This window comes from Opisthocomus hoazin, chromosome 7 (assembly GCF_030867145.1).
Source record: "Opisthocomus hoazin isolate bOpiHoa1 chromosome 7, bOpiHoa1.hap1, whole genome shotgun sequence".
Taxonomy (NCBI): Eukaryota; Metazoa; Chordata; class Aves; order Opisthocomiformes; family Opisthocomidae; genus Opisthocomus; species Opisthocomus hoazin.
Window position 1 is genome coordinate 60,150,704 of NC_134420.1, and position 20,089 is coordinate 60,170,792.

Here is a 20,089-nt window from a genome sequence, read left to right on the forward strand (position 1 = left end):
ACTTCAAGTAGCTCTTGTTTCATACCAAAATTTGAACTCCATTGGTTTCATCTGGATTTCACCAGGATTTTTCTAAACCTTTTTCCTTTACTGACTATAATCGAGTTCTTCTTGGGTTACACAAGCATGTGTGAAACAGGAGTATCCAACCCAAGGATGCTGCAGAGGGACTCATTTGGATTTAGCTGTTTGCAGCCTTGTTTGTGTGATTTTGCACAGTTGCTCTGTCAAAAGGGCCTAATCCTGCTTTTCCCCTCATGCCGACGTGTGAGTAATCAGGGCTCTGACAGACAAGCTGTAGCAGATCCAACAGCAATGAGATAAGGCATTAGCACTCCCAGGAGGTCCACAGTTCTCCTTGCGGGGCAGATACCACCTTCCCGAGCAGAGGCAGTGGACAGAAAGTCGCCTCGTGCCTCCAAACCGTCTGGGTCACGGGCCAGGACGCACAGCAGCGGCTGCTGCCGCTAAATCTGCAAACACCACATCAACATCTGCGAGGCCTGCAAGTGCCTGTAAAGCTGACAAAGTGACACAGCGGTGTAAAGCTCCACTAGAGCGAAGTCATGTTTATGGGGTGTCAAAAACACCCCATTCAAATGCAAACTGTCCAAAATTTAGAAGTAAAATGTAACAGCCTGTAGAGCTCACTGCAGAAGGCATTCAGAACGAACGTGGCACTTTGGGAATTACAGCGTGAACTGTTGCCCAATATAATTGTCAGCGTCGGGTTTCACTGGCTTTTCATGAGTGCAACTTTCCAAAGCCTGTAACTTTTATATCGCTCCGAAGCCTTTCTCCAACAAAGCATTTACACACATACCTAAATTTAGACTGTAGATTCAGGGAGTCTGAGATCAGGAAGAGACCATCTGTAGGAGCTCTTCTGTAGCACAAACCACTTCACTTCCCCTCCTGACTTCTGAGTTGAGCCAAATACTTTAAAGTCCAGGAGCAGCTCCTTTGAAATGAATTTCAGTTACCCACCTGCTTTGAATCACAAGCCTGTTACATGGTTTGTTGGACCAGGGCCTCCAGAAAAATCAGAATCTGGTCTCTGACACTCCAAATCTTTCCTGAGATTTCCAATAATGGGCTGAATAACAATTCTCCCATTGAAGATCTCCATGCATTTGCTAACAGGTTGGCTTGATGAAGAGTATCAGGACAGTGAACTGCCTGTAGCTGTCAGCTCTCACCCTCAAACTGCAAACTGTGCAAAATTCTGCCTTTAACTGTGCATGCCTTCATCCCTAGCTGAGGAAGAGGAGCAGACGCTTAGCTGCAGTTACACTTTGGTGCTTCTCACGTAATAATCACCGTCTGTGGCCCAAATTAATCTCGTGGTTAAACTGGTAAGCGTTCTCCCTATTTGCGACGGCATCCAAGAAGCAAAACACATTAACAGGTGCGTACAGTATGCAGTTACATTTATGGGGATGGAAAGAAACACAAGAGCAAAGCTCTTCTCGCTGGCTTCAGAAAACTGGGCTAATCGCCCCAAACATTGCATAATTTCATATAAGATATTCGACTGTTTCAAGCATTATTCTACCATTTTCTCTCAAGATCCCTTCTCAGGAAACACTTTACATTATATTTAAGCAGGACTTGAGCATCTGCTTAGCATCGTGCAGGTGCTCACGTGTCCTTCCCAAACACGAATTCTCTCCTGATTGACTCCCACGAGAACTGACAGAAAATACAACACGAGCTCTGTCATCTGTAATGAAGCTTCAACTCCTCAATCCCTTTTTTTTTCCCCTTCCCACCTCTCAATTTCAAAAAACAGGAAAGACAAGATTTGGAGATCAAGTCAAATGTCCAATTTATTTTTATAACTTGAAACTGGAACAAACGTTGTTTTGAACGAGCGTACAAATGAAATGGTAGACACATGCTGAACTCAACGTTGTGACAACAAGGGAAAAAAAAGAGGCCAAAAATCTTGTACAGAGAATAAAAGGAACAATAAATATTTCACTAAGCCATATTGAAATGACCTCCAGCCATCTCAACATTTTATCCATAATAAAAAAAAAAGTGCTCTCGTTTTTTAAACAGAGCACAAATACCAAGCAATAATAAATAGTTCCAAACTTGTAGTAAAAGACAAAACCTCCAAGTAAACAACAAAAGCTCATACAATAAGTAATAGAAAAAGGTAATAAAAATATTTTGCCTTGCCGGTACAAATGCAAACAACTTAAATCAACCTTACTTTGCTTTGCAGTTCTAAAATACAAAGAGCACCATAAAAATGAGTTTGCCTGTGATAAACAAAACCTTGGACTGTCTTTTACATAGGACTGGGATGAAATGCTGATTTTTTGACCCTTTCCTTAAAAATCAGTATTTTTCTTTCTAAAACCAGGTCTCAGACCTGTCCTGTTGCCAAGGGAGTCGACTGGAGTTTTTCTCTGGACTTCAAAGGCAGCAGGACTAGACATAATGGAAGTAATAAATTCAACTTTAAAATAATAATTAAAAACTATTTAAATTGTGAAGAGAACTATGGCATCATTCTAGCTATTTTATGTCTATGTTATATTGTGCTTGTGGCCTAGTAAACTACAGTTCTTCTGAGCAAGAAGAAAAGGAGGGCCATTTTGTTATCACTACAGCCTGCAGAACCACAACCCTTGTGCTTTTGGGTGACTTCTTGTTAGTTTCAGTGATTCAAGTCACAAAATTAGACAACTGCTGGTGTTAGCTATCCTGGATAATTAAAAACAACAGGGAGACTGGAGCTCCTCAGCAACTTACACTAAAATTAAAGGTAAAATTATTTCTTAAATCAATGAATCGTGGACTGAAATTATGCAGTTAACTTCTGATCGTCGTTACCCCGATGCACGTCTAAGGGATTCTGCTGAGTTCTGGGACATGACTATGGATTTACACAAATGCCAGAGATCTGAATTTTCACCAAAAATTGAAAATGTGCCTTTAAGTAAGGGACAACATTCCAGCCTCAGCTACGCCGGAGTAATCCAGGACTAAGAGTGACGTATAACTCCTGATTTGTATCAGTTTAACTGAGACCCAGAATGTGTCCAGAAGTCTTAAGCGTGCATTGTTCGAGCCCGGAAGACATACATCTATCTGTTAGGTAGCTGGACCAAATTGTCCCTGCTGTCACGCCCATGCCTCTCCAGTTGCTCCAGCAGCTCCGCACCGATGAAAGCAGCAGAAGGATTTGGCATGGCAATATGGCAATATTTTTATAGTTGTTTGCGTTTTAGTTTTACCGTCATTTCCTGCAAGAGCGGTGAGCATTGTCTCCTCCTCCCCTTCACTAGAGCATCAGTGCCTCTTCTGCCACCTGTCTTCCCCTTGACCCAGAAGGGAGAGAGCATGAGAGAGAGAGAGAAAGAACAGCAAAGAAGAGAGAAATCAAAAGGCACAGGATTTCATCCCAGTCCCTCAAACATTCAGAAATTTATGGAATGTACAATTAGGAGTGAACAGCAGCAAAGCAGCTAATAACATGGACTGGCAAGACCTGTACACGGAGTAGGTCCTGTTCTGACAGGGAAGAGGAGGACTGTGCCTGGACCAATTTTACTTCAACCCGGTTACAGCTGTACCAACAGCAGCCCGTTTTGCCATTTTACATCAAAGTGGATGCAACAGCTCTCACTGTTTGCTATAAAACAACTTGCTTCCAGAGGGCAGTGGCAGGGTATGGGGAGCAGTGAGTAAGGGGTGGCCAGGAGAAGAAGGATGTGTTGGACACCATCTTGTTTGGAAGGGGGGGGTGGGGGTGGGAAATCTCTTCTCTCTCTCTCGAATCTGTGAGGAAGCTGTGGGATGTCACCCCAGACACCTTTAAGGGAACGGAATTTCATTTCACACTGACAGGCAATAACCATCCAGCCTGGTTCAACCATACCTGGTAAAACCTTGATGCAAGGGGTCCAGGCAACTTTGAAGTTATTTAGAGCCCTGTGGGAACAGCACTTTTTTGTAGGCCATTTCTGACAAAAAAAATATATATACAACTAAAATTATTTGTGAACAACAGCAACAACAAAATTAAAAATAAAAAAGCACTTATTTTGTTTTGTTTCTTTTACTCAAAGGTCGTCTAACAACCCCTTTTTTTCCTGTACAATAAGGACTTCACATACAAATTTTTTTTTATTTTTGCAATATTTTATCCTGCCAAATTAAAAAAATATATTATGGCAGCCTGTTTGTTTGTTTTTATTTTTATTTCCAAATTCACTAACAAAAAGGTACATTAAATCCCTTTAAAAGGACAAGCGTACAGTTAAAAAATTACAAGCTTCAGTAAAAATACAACAAGTGCCTACATCATATGAATCAACCAATATCAATATCCATTCCAGAAGGGGAAGGGAAGGGGGGAAGGGGAGAAAAAAAGAGAAAAATAGGTACAGGTCAGAAACGTGATTTTTTTTCTGCAAAGCAATAACAATATTAAGCACTTTTTTCTACATACTTTTTCTACATGGTGTAGCAATCACCTTATAATCCCCAAATACAGGATTCTATACATTTTTTGAAATAAAAATTCAACACCCAAGGCAGAAAAAAATTTACTAAAACTCAAGACTTTACAGTTACAGTGACAAGAACAAATTTATAGACCCACCATTTAAATTTTACTGCAACATTTTCAAGGAAAAAAGAAAAGTTTTTTTTTTTTCTTTCTGGTTTTGTAAAATGCCCAGGCATTCTCCATTATTACAAATACTGGTCCACTTTTACAGTAATCAAGAAATTTTAATATATATAATATATACTAAAACCCCGTCACCAAAAGAAAACAATATACACATGGCCATTATGGCATTTTTTTTAATAACCTATTAAGCAAACTTTGAAAAAAAAAAAGATTGCTCAAACACACATACACACAATTTCTTTTTTTACCCTTGTATGTATTCAATACTGTAAACGTATTTTAAGACAGAGTGCACTAAATTTAACTTTTAAAAAAATTAGCCGTTGTTCCTGAATTGTTTTTTCTCATTCAATGATAACAACTTGTAATTTGTGTCATTTGAGTTTTAATTCAGCAGTAAATCATTTCCATTCCATTTCCTAAGCAGCGTTGTCCTGAAAAAAAAAAAAAGGCTGAGAATAATTCAGCTAATGGATGTCCGAAGTTGTGCTGGGTATATATCTTCATTTGATTGGGTCTTATGGCATTTTCATGTCCACTATCTTCAACCAGTAATTTTTTTTTTAAGTAAATGTGGCTCTTTTTTTCTAAAGAATGTACTTTCCTTGTTTTACTTTTTTTTTTTTTAAAGTCTTTTCATTTCACAAAAACGTTTTGCATTTGTCTCAAGAGACTCAAATAGGAAGATCAGTTTTCAAGGCACTCACGTCAAATTGAATGGCAGTAGAAAAACTGTCCAATAAATTATTTTTATTTATTTTTCTTTATAGTGCCAGTATTGTGAATGCCATGCTTAGCAACACTGACACTTAATCTCAGCTGTTCCCTTACAGTTTAACCCACCTTTGGGCCAAGTAGAAGAATATGATGTAATTTCTTGTTGAGAAGCCATTTTTCTCTTAACCAAAAAACACAAGTTTTAAAGTGCGGGTCAACATAACTAAAATCTCTAACCACAATTGTCCGCTGTTTCTTAATATTAGTCATAAAAGGCTTTAAACAATTTGGAATTTGAAAGTAGAGCAGGTGCATTTTTCTTTATTTTTTTTTTCTGTAGTAATGCTTTTCTTTGCATATAATTCATTCTGTTCCTAATTAAGCCAAGGGGAAAACTCTCAGCGACTTCAGTAGGAGCAGAATCTTGCCAAGACAGGTAAATCAATTTGAATTTATTTTTCCCTTCCTTACAATAACATCATTGTATATCATATAAGATAATTCTAATATTTCCATTCATAAAACACTTGCCTATGAGTTGAGGCTTTTCACTGAGAAATTCACACTTTCCCATCCTCTAGTAATTATTTTAACTACAGCAAATCTGGACCAAAATAGATGTCCTGAACTCAGAACAATGATTTTGCAGTTTAAAAAGAAACAAAAGATGGCATTTGGCTGCTCCAAGGTCTGAAGAGAGTATTACAATACTCAAGATTCACTTTTACTGTCTCTGGGAAGAGGGGTGGGAGGGGAAGAGGGAGGGAAAGACACCCCAAAAAGCGACAAAATGGCACCATTACGTTGCCATAGCGTTTGACAACAAGAAGAAACTATCCGATAGGAATGCACAAATAAGAATGTTTCTGGTTTTGGAATGTAGCTGCCTTCTGCACCTATGTCTTTTTTGTTGCCATAACTTTAGTGATGAAATCCATCTAGAAAAGGGCTCTATCGTCAGCGACATTGTCAGTGCTACATATTCGATCCAATTCCAAAAGAAAGTGCTAATTTTAAAGATTGTTATCCGCTGTACAATTTTGTTTTCCCTAATGTTCAAGGTTATTTAAGCAGAGGAAAGGAAAAAAAAGAAAGTAAAAAAAAAAAATAAAGAAATATTTCTGTTCAAATGCTGGCTTCTTCACAAGAAATTACACACGCTTAGCTTAAATTTCAACAAAGCAGCGGCCCAAAAATTATAATTTAAAAAGATATGTTTCTCCCCTACAATGCAAGTAATCTCAGGCTACGACTGGGTAAAATTAAAAAGGGATACCCAACAAAATTTTAAAAGAAATTTAAACAGAAAGAATAAAAAAAAGTACCTGCACATGCCAAAAAATTACAAAAACCCAATAAATACAGAAATTATTGCACAGTTAAAAGGCTCCACAATTTTTACTGCCTTAATCAACCCTCGGGTTTAATAGAACTTTGTAGACACAGGTTATATTTTAAGTGCCAAAGTCTGGCACCTACCATAGTTATGCTAAGTTATGTTTACGGAGGCAAGTTAGGTCATCTTTTCTCAGTTGGCAATAGTTAAACTGTACAAATAAAATGGTACCTAGACCCCTGAAATTTAACCTAGCGGGGGCGGGGAGGGGGCCTTAGCTTCTTTCTGCCTGCTCAATTTTGACGTCATTTGTCAGCAAATGTTCTCCATGCCACTTTTTCATGTGTTTCTCCAGGGTGCTGTAAACACTGAAGGGCATCTGGCAAATGTCACAGCGGTAGACCTCCTTCCCTATCTGGCCATGCGTTTTCATATGGCGCGTCAGCTTACTGCTCTGGGCACATGCATAGTTGCAGAGCTCGCATTTGTAAGGCCGCTCTCCAGTGTGGCTCCGACGGTGCACCGTCAAATTGCTGCAGTTCTTAAAGACCTTGCCACAGTACTCACATGTATCACTCCTGCGCCCTTCCTTCGAACTGGGTCGCCCGGGGCCGGGACCGCTGATGTGGGGGGTGCTGCCTCCGCTCGCCGTGCCGCTGCGCCCTGAGAGCCCCCCGTCCAGCATGTCCCCCGGCGGGGTGGAGAAACGCAGGCTCCCGTTCTCCGACGAGTGCTCGGAAGAGGTCGCAAAGGGGGATTGTCGGGAGTCTGTGAATCCGAGGAACGGATCCTTCATGAAGTGCCGCGACGCCGCATACCCTACCAGCCACTGGGAGTAAACGTTTTCGGAAGGTATTATCGTTGCTGGTGGCAAGTCCAAATCCTTCTCTACCTTTATTCTTTTAGAGGAATTGTTTAAGCTGGGGCTCGTGATAGGTGTTGGCTTGCGGGGGAACAAGTTTGGGAAGGGTTCGCCCGGGCCAAAGTTTCTTCCGTTGACCGTCCCTTCCTCAGTGCGGTCCAGCTCACCTACCACTGAGTCTTCGTCGCCTGGGTCTCTCTGACAGAGGTCTCGAGGACACAAGTCTCGCTGGTCAGAAGACCTTTTCATGAAGCTACTCCTCTTCTGTTTCTCAGCTAGCATGTCGTTATATTGCTGGATGGCACCTAGACTTACATTCTCAATGACTTTTCCCAGGACGAGGGATTTCTCATCCGGCAGCGACTTGGAGCCGTTTTCTCGGTTGCGACTCAGCTCGGAGTCCATACTGAAGCTCGACTCCGGCCGGCTCTCATTTTCGAGCTCCTCTTCCTCCTCCTCCTCCTCTTCCTCTTCTTCATTGTCGTGGCCCAGGGAAGGATCACTCTCGTTCCTGAAATCTGCCTCACTGGATTTCAGTCCCTCTCCAGTGAGCTCGCTTGTGCCCGGCTCAGGGGAACTAGTGGTGGACAGTCCATCGTCTGACCTGCCCGTCATGGAGCCAGCTTTATGCATATGTGTTTTCATGTGGCGTTTTAGCTTGCTGGCCTGGGAGCAAGCGTGGTCACAGAGCTGACACTTGTAGGGCTTTTCTCCTGTGTGACTGCGCCGGTGCACGATAAGGTTACTCTGGAACTTGAATGTTTTCCCACAAAATTCACAGGACTTGCTCTTGGCCTGAGGCTGGGGAGGCGTAGTGCTGCTGGGGGGCATGGGGGGCAGTGGCGGGGTGCTCAGAAAAGGTGATTTAGGACTCGGCTGGAAGGGATTCAACAGGCGATGCATAGGGTTGGTGCGACTGGGCGAGACTGGCGGAGGGGTGGAACTGTTTCCTGCCAGCTCTCGAAGCCTTCTGGAGAAATCCATCGCTGGAGACTCAATTGCCATGGGGTTTAAACGCATAACTCTGTCAAAGGCACTGGGATGCTGGGCAACTAACCCCATTTCTTCGGCACTAAGGCGATGTGGATCCAGATGATGACGAGGCGGTGGGCTGAACAGCGGAGGCGTGTTTGGGAGCCGACCCTCACCAAAGCCAGGGTGTTCACGCAAGATGGGTCCTGTCATCCGCAAAAGGTTGAAAGGGTTGTTGTCTCCAAGGAAATTCATCAGCGGGGACTGTGCAACAGTCTCCGGTCCCAGAGGAGGAGGGATGGTGATGCGTGGAGTAAGGGAGCTGTTTGAAGGGCTTGTTTCCAGGTAGATGCGGAATCCATGTGTGTTCTGGGCATGCTGAAGCAAGAACCAAGCGCTATTAAAAGGCTGCTTGCATGTTGTGCAAATATAGCTTGAAGGCTCATCTTTACCTATAAAAGAAAAACAGAAAGAACACTCAAAAAATAATACAGCGGAGAACATTTAAATACAGTTGGCATGCGCTTTATTTTGCTAACACATTTCCTCCTTGGCATTTCTGAAAGAAGGACTTAATTGCAATGTATTGACTGATATAAATTGTTCAACAGCACATTTACTCACCACACTTATTCACTTAACATGTATGACAAATATCACACATACACAGTGGTGCTATATAAGTTTATATCCTCTAACTTGCAAATAAAACCTTCCTTTATGACGCGTGAGGTTCCAAATCTTTTCACGTGTTTATTCCACAAAAAGGAATCTGTTTCAAGGGATTTACGACTACAGAGAAAAACCAAGGAAAATGCAGTGTGGTAGGTTTTACAAGGCACCTGCAAGGAGCTTCAGTGTCATTTTCACTCTTTCATTTTATATTTTTATATACTTCATGCAGCAGTCCCCTGAGATCTTGCTGAATTTAATTTATACATGCTTCAGTCATGGCAGCACTTCCATTTTTGAAATACTGTGTAGGTATTTAGCTACACAAGTCCTATTCAAGTCAACAGGAGCTTGGAAAACGTACCCTCGCATAAACCACTTTGACATTCATTTTGCCAAAACACCAAGAAGCCACTCAAATGAAACATCCGGTAATCAAAGCCGACAGCACAGTTGCAATTAACAGTAACAAATGTCGGGCCATGCTTGAACTGGGTCCCAAGAATTTCTGAGCCTGAGCCTGCCCTCCAATGCAGAAACACTCACTGGAGCCAAAAACGTTGTTCTATTTGCCTTTCTAGCTTCTTTGAACAACTGCTAAAGGTGGAAAGCATTCCTTTAACCTTGATTCAGCTTTACATAAAGGACAGGTGTGGACAAGTCTGCGCTACAGTCATAATTTTGCTAGCTAGAAGATTCCAGTCCTAGGCACAATGTAAACTATGTGCTATCTTCAAAAAGCACTTTTTCCCCTCTCCCTGTTTTCAATGCCTTTGCAAGACTCTGATAAATTCATAAAAATGTGTCAACTTGAAAATCATGACCCAGGATTTGGTTGGTTTGGTTTTGTTTTTTTTAAATGAAGGTGAGATTTCCAGAAAAACAACTACTCATTTTGAAAAATCTAAAATTAATTTCTTGTTTGTTTGTTTGTTTATGAAAGCACATCTTTTGGCTAGCAATGGCCCCACTGCACCTAAAGGCACTGAACTTCCTGAAAGTTCAAAACCTGAAGCAGGCTCCCCGCCTGACCTATAGCTGCACCAGAGACCCGAAGGAAGCCCGACCCCAGCCCCTCCGCAGGAGCGCAGACCCAAAGCTGAACTACACAACCCCCTGCTAGACCAGGGCGACTGCCATTCGCAAAAGCCTGTTGCTTGAGCGTGAAAATGAGAGAGTTTATAAGGTGAACAGAACTCAAAACTACCTCTGTAAAGAGAAATGACTCACAGAAGTCAAAAAAAAAAAAAAGGAAAAAAATTAAACTGGGGCACACCAGGGGAAGCAGGATTGCTGCTGACTGAATTCCCCTCTTCTGGCTGCTGCAGGAACGGCCGCCGCTAACAAAACCTACAAAACCTTCTACAAAGAGGCTGGAAGATTATCTGCCTACCTATCAGCCTGTCAGTCTATCTAATCTTATCATCCAATGAACATCCATAAAAGCGGAAAGAAAAGAGCATCTATCAGATTGAGACTTATTTACAAAGGTAGGTGCTAAACGCGGAGCAGCTCCTCACGCTCCGATTGATTCAGCAGGGCTGGTGCTGCGGATCGCAGCCTCAGACCCTGGGTTCGAAGAAGCCAGGAAAAAGCGTACACAACGCGGCGGGCATTTCTGCCAGGCTGACACGGCCCCCGAGCCCCAGCCCGGCACGCCGCGTCCTGTGGGACGTACCCAGTCACTTTGATTAATCTCTAACAACCGCTGTTGGAAAAAGGACAAGTTTGGGAACTGTACTCAGCTTGGAAAAAACTGCCCGTAACTGCTATTGACATTAATGAAAGCCACATACAAACGCAGAAAGGAACTGATACATTATCCCTCAAAAATCTACTCAGCACTGAGGCAGTTAGGGAGTTTTATGTCAGCTCTGCAGCCACAGCAACAGTAACTGCTCCCATTATTACTTCAAATATTTAAATTTCTGTTTCTTACAGAAATATGATGAAAATGTCCAGACCTTTAACTTTTCTTGCACAGCAACATGTGTAGTATAAAAAGTGACAGAAATCACTGAAGCAGACTAAAGTATATAACATACTCTGTCAAAAGCTTTTTTGAACAATATGTTTTACCTCAGCTCACCCTAGAATAGATTTTAATAAAGCCCCTTCTGAAGTGTGATCTAATAGCAAATGAAGTGCAGCATCTTACAAGGTCATATATCTTCAAATTAAAGAGTGCTCTGCACCCTTCACCTTCATTTTATCCACTCTAATTAATCGATTTATTACCCACAGCTGTTCGATTCTTTCATTTTTAAAGTCACAGCATGCATTCTTTTTTATTGTGGGGTTTTTTTTCCTTAAAGAAATAAAGTGCGTGAGACCGTGTGTGTGTGCGTGCATGCGTTCTCCTTGCTTAGCTCAAGAGCTGACAGGAGGAAGAAAGCAGCTGTGTATTAGACGACGACGACGACGACGACGACAACAGCAACATGTTCACTTCAGCAAAGGCACATAAGAGAAAAATTCCTGAGCAGGCTGAGGATCAAGGCCAACCTAAAACTGAAATGGCTGATTAAAAAAATTACCCTCAAAATGGCAGCTGGCTGGATGCTTGCTACTACATGTTACGTGGAACTGAGATGTTTTGTTTTGTTTTGCAAAACTTCACCTCCATGAAATTCAAGTGAGGAAAGTAAATCCCGCTCCTTTTTAGTTTTCTTTCAAACAGAGCAAATTAGTGCTATTAGTGTTCTAAGATTTACAAGCTAGCAGTCATAAAACAGTCTTCTCTTCCTTTTTATTTTGTTTAGCTTTCATGCTCCTTAACACTCCTCTTCAGGAGACCCTGACACGACGGCAAAATTGACTGCAGGCTGGCTGGCTACCAATCCCTAACTGCTTCACGAGTGTTCAGTGTGTGCATGCCTGTGTGTATACACATTTTAACTTTCACAACCCTCAAAGACTCTCCCCAGACTCCCTATTTAAAAAAAAAAAAAAAGAAAAAAATAAAATAAAATGTTCATTTCCATATAATCACTTCATGGTTATCTTGCCTAGAAGTTGCCCTGAGCAGTGTAGATGCTCACTTTTAAGAACAGAACAATGTCAAAAAGTCTTTGAAGATCCACTCCGAACATTTTTATATTCAAAAACTTGCTAAATATTTTAAACATGCCCAGAAACAGCCATGTATTGCTCAAGAATGATCCTTGTATTTAATAATGCAGTGCACCTATGCTATAAAACTCTTTGTTATAAGGCTACTTTTGATATATGGCTATCTTAATCCCTTGCCACCTGCACTGAAGTCTGTCTAAATACCCACTTTATGACAAATAGCTATATAGGCTTTGCCATATGCAGTCTTTATCACTTTAGCATGTGCTTGACTTTGAGCAAGTGAGTAATCAACATCAGTGAAACTTAAGCATAGGTTGAAGTGCTCTGTTGGATAGTGATGAAATTATTCATGTTCTTAGAGTTAAGCACAAGCCAAGACTTCATTAATACTGTTCAATGAATTGCACATGGATTCAACCCTGCAGTCTGTAACTAGGCATGATTTTTGGGGCTGATGGCTCAAGTACGATTTTTTATGTTTACATTAGTTGGTAGATACCGTGTACACACGGAGATGAGACACCTAGGCCACAAGCCCTGAGCAGTCAATAGTAGCTTGAAGGCTGCTCTAAAGTCAAACAAATACCGTCACTGGAGTTCAGACAGAAGACAGGTTTGTAGGGCTGGATCCTACTGAGACACAGGAGTATAGGTTCAGAAATACTTCTTTGAAGGCTAGGAAGGAATGAGCAATTAATGAGACGACTGAGATAAACCTTAAGAGTTGCCCTTGTCCAATTTCTGACCCAAGAAATGTCCATATCTATGCCCCTCTTCATATCTGTGGCAGATGCTCCATTATCCCACTTCAAAGGCCACCTGGATGGAGAGTCTAAAACCTTCCCAAAGACCACCTCACTCCTTCTCTCCTTTACCATCTTGAAGGTTCCCCAAACGCCTAACCTGGATCTTTCTTCCTGCAATTTAAGATCATCATATTTTGTCCTACCTACATGCACATGAAAAACATAGGAAACATTTAGTCTGCACCTCACATACAGATATCATCCATCCCAGTGATTTGCAGTTGAGCCAATTCATGTCTTTTAGCACCCCCTTCTCCCAACTTGATCTGGAAATGCCAAGTGAGAAAGAATTCTCTATGCATTGGAGTAGTCTGTGGCAATGGTTGACTATTTTCAGTATTAAAAAAAAAGTATTCTTTCCAATTCAAATTGCTGAGTTCAACTGCCAACCATTAGATCTTGTTATGTTTTTATCTGGTAGATTAAAAATCTCTCTAGTATCTTCTCCCTAAGCAGGAAATCATAAACTATGAACTTATTGAACACTCTTGCCTTTCTGTGTGTTATGACAAAAGATGGTCTTTTCCAGGAGTATTTAAATGTGTTCCCTCCATTACTGTACAACAGATTATGTTCTGTTCAAAATGTCAAAGCAATAACAAGCTTTTTTCTCTTTCAAGAACAGCACAAAACAAAGCTAAATTCAAATCCTGCCTCCCAAATTCTGCCTTTACAGGGGGCAGTGAGAAAAGACGGGTCGGTTTGCCCAGCCCAGAAGCAGAATAGGCTGGGTCTGTGGACATTCATCCCACTGCACCAGGCAGTCTCAGTCCTCTGACTTATCCGTCTTCTGCAGTCTGACTTGGAACACTTCGTGATGCGTGCATCTTCCTCACCCAGCTGGTACATGGCTTTCTGTATACCCTGATTTCTGAGTGCCTTTGCCCTGGAGATAAATTTCCCTCAAAATATCCTCAGTTTTTCTGGATACCATCAAACAATAATCAGTGTGAGATAAGAACTCTTGAGTATTCATTATTTTCTGCTGGGCTACAGTGACATCCAGTGCCTTAAGAATCCCCCCCTCAGCATGCCTGAATAATTCCATTAGCTGTAACAGAGAACGAACTCCCCCCTCTTTTTAATCACCCACCCACAACCCCTGCCAGGACTGCAGTGAGGACCTGCAGTCAGGTCCACAAAACCACTGCCATTCTTTACCTCTAGCAATACTTTCCAGATAATGTTTCTGGTTCCCTTTACGAAGTTACAACAGCAGCAATAAAAATGTTAAGGAATTTTAATGCTGCTTTACTGCACTTTTAGAAGTTCAGGAAAAGTAGAAACTTGCAAGCTTTAAAGAAAGGACACCTTTTATTGTAGCACTCAGGAACAGACATGTATCGGGTTCCTACAATCTTTCCACCAATGTTACTCTCTTCGTCACCACTTGATTTTTAATGAGCATTTAAATAATTGCTCCTTGTTATTATGATGGTTACTCTAATAATACCAATAAAGGTAGCGTGGATGCTCCATAAAAAACACACCTTTAATTGAATTATTATTAAATTAAAATGCCATAATTGAGAACACCAGTTTAACAAGTCTCCTTATAAGACCGGCTGACATTAAAGAGAAGGGCATTAAATACTGCAGAGATGTAGTGTTTCATAGTGAAGAAAATATATGGTTATACATAGTTTGACAGGTTACCTAGACAAGGTCCAAATATTTTCCAGGTGTCTGCAGCGTGGATTTGCAGTGTGAACTACATCAGTTCATACCCGATGCTTGACTGTGTATGAAAAAATATTTCTAATATAGTTATTTCTGCTGAAGAGATTTTATAAGCCATATTACCACTCTAAATTATACAACTTAGCAAGAACATTTGCTTACATATGTTTATGATTGAATAAACGTATGCTGAACACACTCAATATCTAGAGTTTTACCCTCCCTGCACTCCCTGAGATGTCTGGAAGTGCTGCTGCCTCCATTTCAGAGGGATTGACAGTTTCAGTAAAAAAGACAGAAGTGTGAAGTAGGGTCCAAGCCTGGGTAAGGATCACCACTGCCAGTCCAATGCCAGTCACCAGTTTTAAACACCAAACACAAAGGAACCATTTCTCTTTATACCTCTCGTTGTTTTAATTTTGTTTTGATGGCAACACGAGTTGAAGATGTAAAACAAGTGCATCTCCTCTACCCACCCCAGAGATGACACAGTGCATCCATCCCTACAGCATCCTGTCTAAACAAAGGGCTCAAGAGATTCTTGCAGCACATCCTGCTGAGAGTGACGGGGACTATCACCAATAATTCACAAAGTAAGCATCAACTGGCAAGTAAAGTTGGTGTTTTATGACTTATCAAGACGCCTGCAGTCTCACAACCTAAGCACCTCCAATTCTCCACTCAGATAAACAGCCAGTCTCTCCTGTAAAGCTCAGCCGACCTGAAGTGCATCTCAGTCAGGAAGAGGAGATGAAGGTTTAGGTGCAAGAGCCCAAGCATGAGGGGCCACAGAGCCTGTCATCATCTGCAAATGGGGCTGAGGGCAGCGAAAGGGAAGAATGTGGCAGGGAAACCACAATGAAATGTTTTTAGGAGGTGGATGGAAGAAAGGAGGAGAAGCAACCAAGAAGCGTTTCTTCTCAGTAACAGGCTCCTGTTTCCTCCCGTACTAGACCCTGTTCTCTTTTTCTGCCTTGCCACTTGAATAGCCTATCATCTCCTCCAGTGCCATCTTCAAACTGAAGAAAAATCATGACTTCATGCGATATTCTTCTCCCACACACTGCCTGCGAGTTCTACAGTTTTCCTCATCTTGTTTTTACCTTGACTAGTGCGACTGCAAGATCTCTACAGAGATTATGCAAGAAGCTTTATGGCAAGAGAACCTACAAACCCCACAAGACCCTCTCACTCCCAGCACTGATTTTAATTAGCGATGCATATATTCTTGAGAGTATTTTCTACCTGATGAAAAAGATCTACAATAGCACTGCTTGACACTAATATTAAAATATCCTAATATTACACTGCCATTAGTAAGGTACTATTAATTCTCTCTACGCTAAAGCCAACTGCCAAACTGTCTCTGGTGGATTAAATGCTGCCCCTCTTTTGGGAGCTTGTTTTATTTTCTGAAACCACTTGTGCGTTTCAGCGTGTTGCTTTTCCATCAGGCAGAACTGCAAATAGTCTGTTTATCATTCATGTAATAATAAATATCTTTTTTGTCAAATGAACTATTTTAGCATACAAGTGGAAAACCACACAGATGAACTACCAATCACATAGTCGAGAATTCGGACTGTCATGCTGTCTGTCTACAGCCAATCCTTTCATAATTCCAAGAACAAAGAGCATGAATCCTTGGAAGACTTAAGAGATATCAACCCGATACCTTAAAATCATACTCTTAGCCAAACTCTGATTTGAATTATCCTACTATGAATTCAAAGTAGCTCTGATGACCACCACTGCAGACTGAATTTTTGCAGACAATCTGTACCAGGTTATCACAAACAAGGATCTTAACTAAGCTTATATGAATATACCAAGTTGAGATTTTTTTTTTCCCTTAAACTTTCTCCGAAAGCATTTTATATGTCCTCTCTGGCATTTATACTTACAAAAAAGAAGGAGACTGCAGGCAGACTACAACCATGCATAACACACACAGATGCTTCCTGCTTCTTAATGGACACAGGCGACCTTTGGCTGAAGATGCAGCTTGTGTTCAATAGTCCCATTTTCTGGGAGACTTAATCATACCTCAGATCTGTACTGCCAGATTCACATAAATGAGCCAAATGCATAGCTCAGTTTAATTTCTAGTGCATTACAAAATGGCAATATTATATTTTTAGGTATAAAATGTCAATAGTCATTTTGGGCAACTTCCTTCTGGATGTCCAGTTTCTCATTCCTTAAAAGAGCTTGTGGCTTACTGGAAGTTAATGTTCTGTCTACAGAAGTATAAGAAGTGCTTTTACTTAGCGCAGAAAAAGAAAGAAAAAGGCATGGCAAAAACTGTAACTCATGACGCAGGGATTTTGACCCAGAAGCACTATTAAAACAAAAGATAAGAAACATGTTTGACATCTCTGAACACCTTCTTCTAATTGGTGTTAAATTCTAAAATACAAAGGCAATTTATAAAGCAGAGAAAGGGAGAAGTGTGAAAAGTAAGGAGTAAACGGGAAAATCAATATTAAAAGATCAATAGTGAATGAGTTAACTTTTAAATTAGCCCTTTGTGATACAACAGTTTCAATCGACTCCACCTTTAGCATCTAAACAGTGTTGTTTCTTTTTACTAGTTTCTCTGAACCTAAAACATCAGCTAGCAGACTGAAAGGATGCTTAACAAACCTGCTGAAATAAATAGTGAAAACTATCAGTGAAAATGGGGAATGTAATATGGGGGGGAAATGTAACCACTCGTGAGATGAAAAGACCAGAGGACTACCCATGGCTGGTGGTTTAATATATAGGATCCCATTTACAGCATTCATGAAAACCCCTTGTACTGCTCAAGGACACTTTTAGGCCTTTTCTTTGCATAAGGTATTCAAATGCATTTGAAATAATGTCAGTCTTTTCTACAACATATGAAATATGCCAGCAGCTTCCCTTTAAATCGGTTTCCCATAAGTAGTTTTGTTTGAAAACTGGCAAGTGCTGGGATTTTTTTTCCCACAGACTTTTCTAAGGTGCCATTTTCTCATCTTACAAGTGAGAATTCTCAGTAATCTGAATAGGAATTTTAAGGAGGATACATAAAGGAAATTGTCCATGTCATATAATGGAAAAATAAAGAGTAAATTAGAAAACAATAACAAAAGCCAAAGGGTGAAAACAAATTTTCCTGCTTTTTTCCCCAGGAGTAGTTCAGTCTGTTTTACTATAACTATTTCTTAAGGCTATTAGGTGCCTATTCATAGTTAGTAAATGAAATAGCATTTTTGTTTTAATTCATTGCTTCTTTAACAAATGTTAACTCCCATCTCTGCTTCTTTAAATCCACAAAATCTCCACGTTCAATCCTAAGAAGTATTATAAAGGCTGTAAATCTTGTTTTAATGGAATGTACATTTAGCTATGAGGAGATAATTGACGTTATGGAGGGCCTAGATGCTGAATTATATAGGTTATCTAATACAAAGGGGACTCATTACCGAAGCACTACAAACAAGTAGTAATATATGTATATTGTTCTGAGTGGCGTTATAGCAAAAGTGTTCGGGTCTGCAGGGATTTATAAAACACAAGAAAACAGCAGACATGCACTTGTAAATTTGTCTCATTTGTCTCTGAAGTTAAAGGTTATTCCCTTGATCTGAATTTGTAATAAAAACATGCTAGACTAAGGTTTGTAGAGAATGTTTGAATATGTAAATTGTGTATAATGATAGGCAATTATAGGGTAAAAACTGGACCTTATGAATGTTACAGAATTGAATGGAGCATCAAAGTATTTTCCTTCAGATGAAATATTTATCTTTTATGCATGTTATAAGCACTTTTTCAAAGGTATTCAGCAACCTATTTGAGTGGAGAGTTGACAAAAATCAAACCATTACAAGCGACTTAGACTGTGGGCTTATGCACAGGAGAAGCCACAGCTTTTTACAGAATATACATAATAAATCTCTTGAACTAATGGTTCCGGAGATGGATCCTCAAGGACAAGTTCCACTGATTTTCAGTCCCTTAGATGAAAGCTGGTCAGATGTTTCTGGATTTTTTTAAGGAAGATGTGGGGGTGGAACTGCGGGGAGGGAGACTGGGGAGAATAACTAGGTAAGATTATGAATTTTCTTGGACTGATTCAGTGAAGCCCCATTTCCCCTTCAGTTCGTTGGCTGCTATTTTCAGGGAACAGTATTTAAAATAAAAAAAAAAAAACCAGGATGCTGCATCGAGATAGAAAGGACTAAAGCCGGGAGATGATACTGTACTTTATGCTACTGAAGATAAGGTTTTCTCCTTCTCTGAGCACGACAGTCTGTTCAGGTTAACCAACTGCAGTGTTAGAATAACTCCAGCCGACTTGTCACAGAGTACAAAAGTCATCAGCAACTGAATGTTCTTTTCTGCACCGCAATTAAGACGAATCAATACGACGTGCCACAAATGGTATTTTACTCTCAATAAGAACTCGGGCTGAGTTTATTCAGAATATTTTAGCGCTTCCCCAGGGGATTTTGGTCCGACGCAGATGGCAAATAAAGTACTCAGCCTAGGGCTAGAGCACATTATGCTAATTCTAATGTCAGATGTACTTTAATATACAGCTCTATTTAATCACCCCATTATTTCACATTTCCATATGAAAAACCTGCGGCACTTCTGCAGAGCTTTCACTCTGCGACAATGCCAGCTTCCTTCAACTAGCTCACTGCGAAAGAGAAAAGAAGACTGGTCATTCTCGCCAGTCAAAATGTTACAGTTTCAAAGTTTCAGTATTCCTGAATTTAAAGTGGGTTTTCCAGTGCAATTAGCAAATCGCTCGGCTAGAATGCTGATATGTACAAAATGCTAAGGAGGTGTGATTGAAAAAAAAAAAGAAAAATAACAGCCTTCCCTCTGTACCTCATCTGCTCACGCACACAGACATAGGCAGGCACATATCTCAAACCCACTTGCAGAACAGTAATAATAAAAATAATGAAAATATTTTCATAGTGCAATTCAACCAATATTCTCAACACTTGTCACCAGAGCACTGCTATTCCCGGCTGCACGGCTTCCGTTACTTAGAACAGACATGGCTGGCGCAGCTGCCAACCTACAGATGCCTCGGAATAAAACCTTCCTCGTCTACCAATAAATTTTGCCCGCAACAAACTACACCTCTAATTAGGTTTAGAAGCCACACACCTTCAGTGTGGGCCACTATCCAAATTATCTGCAAATTTACCCTGGTGTCTCGTCTCTGGTGACCACAGAATCTGAACCTGCGGACTTGAAGGTAAAATGAATCAAAACAGGATTTACATCAAAAGGACCGAAGGAAAAAACTTTGCTGTGGAGCTGTT

The 20,089-nt window shown here is 40.7% G+C and overlaps 1 protein-coding gene across 4 annotated transcripts in view; it reads right to left on the bottom strand.

Annotated features, from left to right (window-relative positions):
• Positions 1-1,803: 1,803 nt before the first annotated feature.
• BCL11B (BCL11 transcription factor B) overlaps positions 1,804-20,089 on the bottom strand; it is a 96,125-nt gene continuing 77,839 nt past the window's right edge. For all 4 annotated transcript variants that reach the window (XM_075426409.1, XM_075426410.1, XM_075426412.1 and 1 more), the window contains one exon: positions 1,804-8,993. In XM_075426409.1, coding sequence (XP_075282524.1) covers positions 6,982-8,993 — 2,012 coding nt within the window. In that variant the 3' untranslated portion in view covers positions 1,804-6,981. The remainder of the gene's footprint in view (positions 8,994-20,089) is intronic.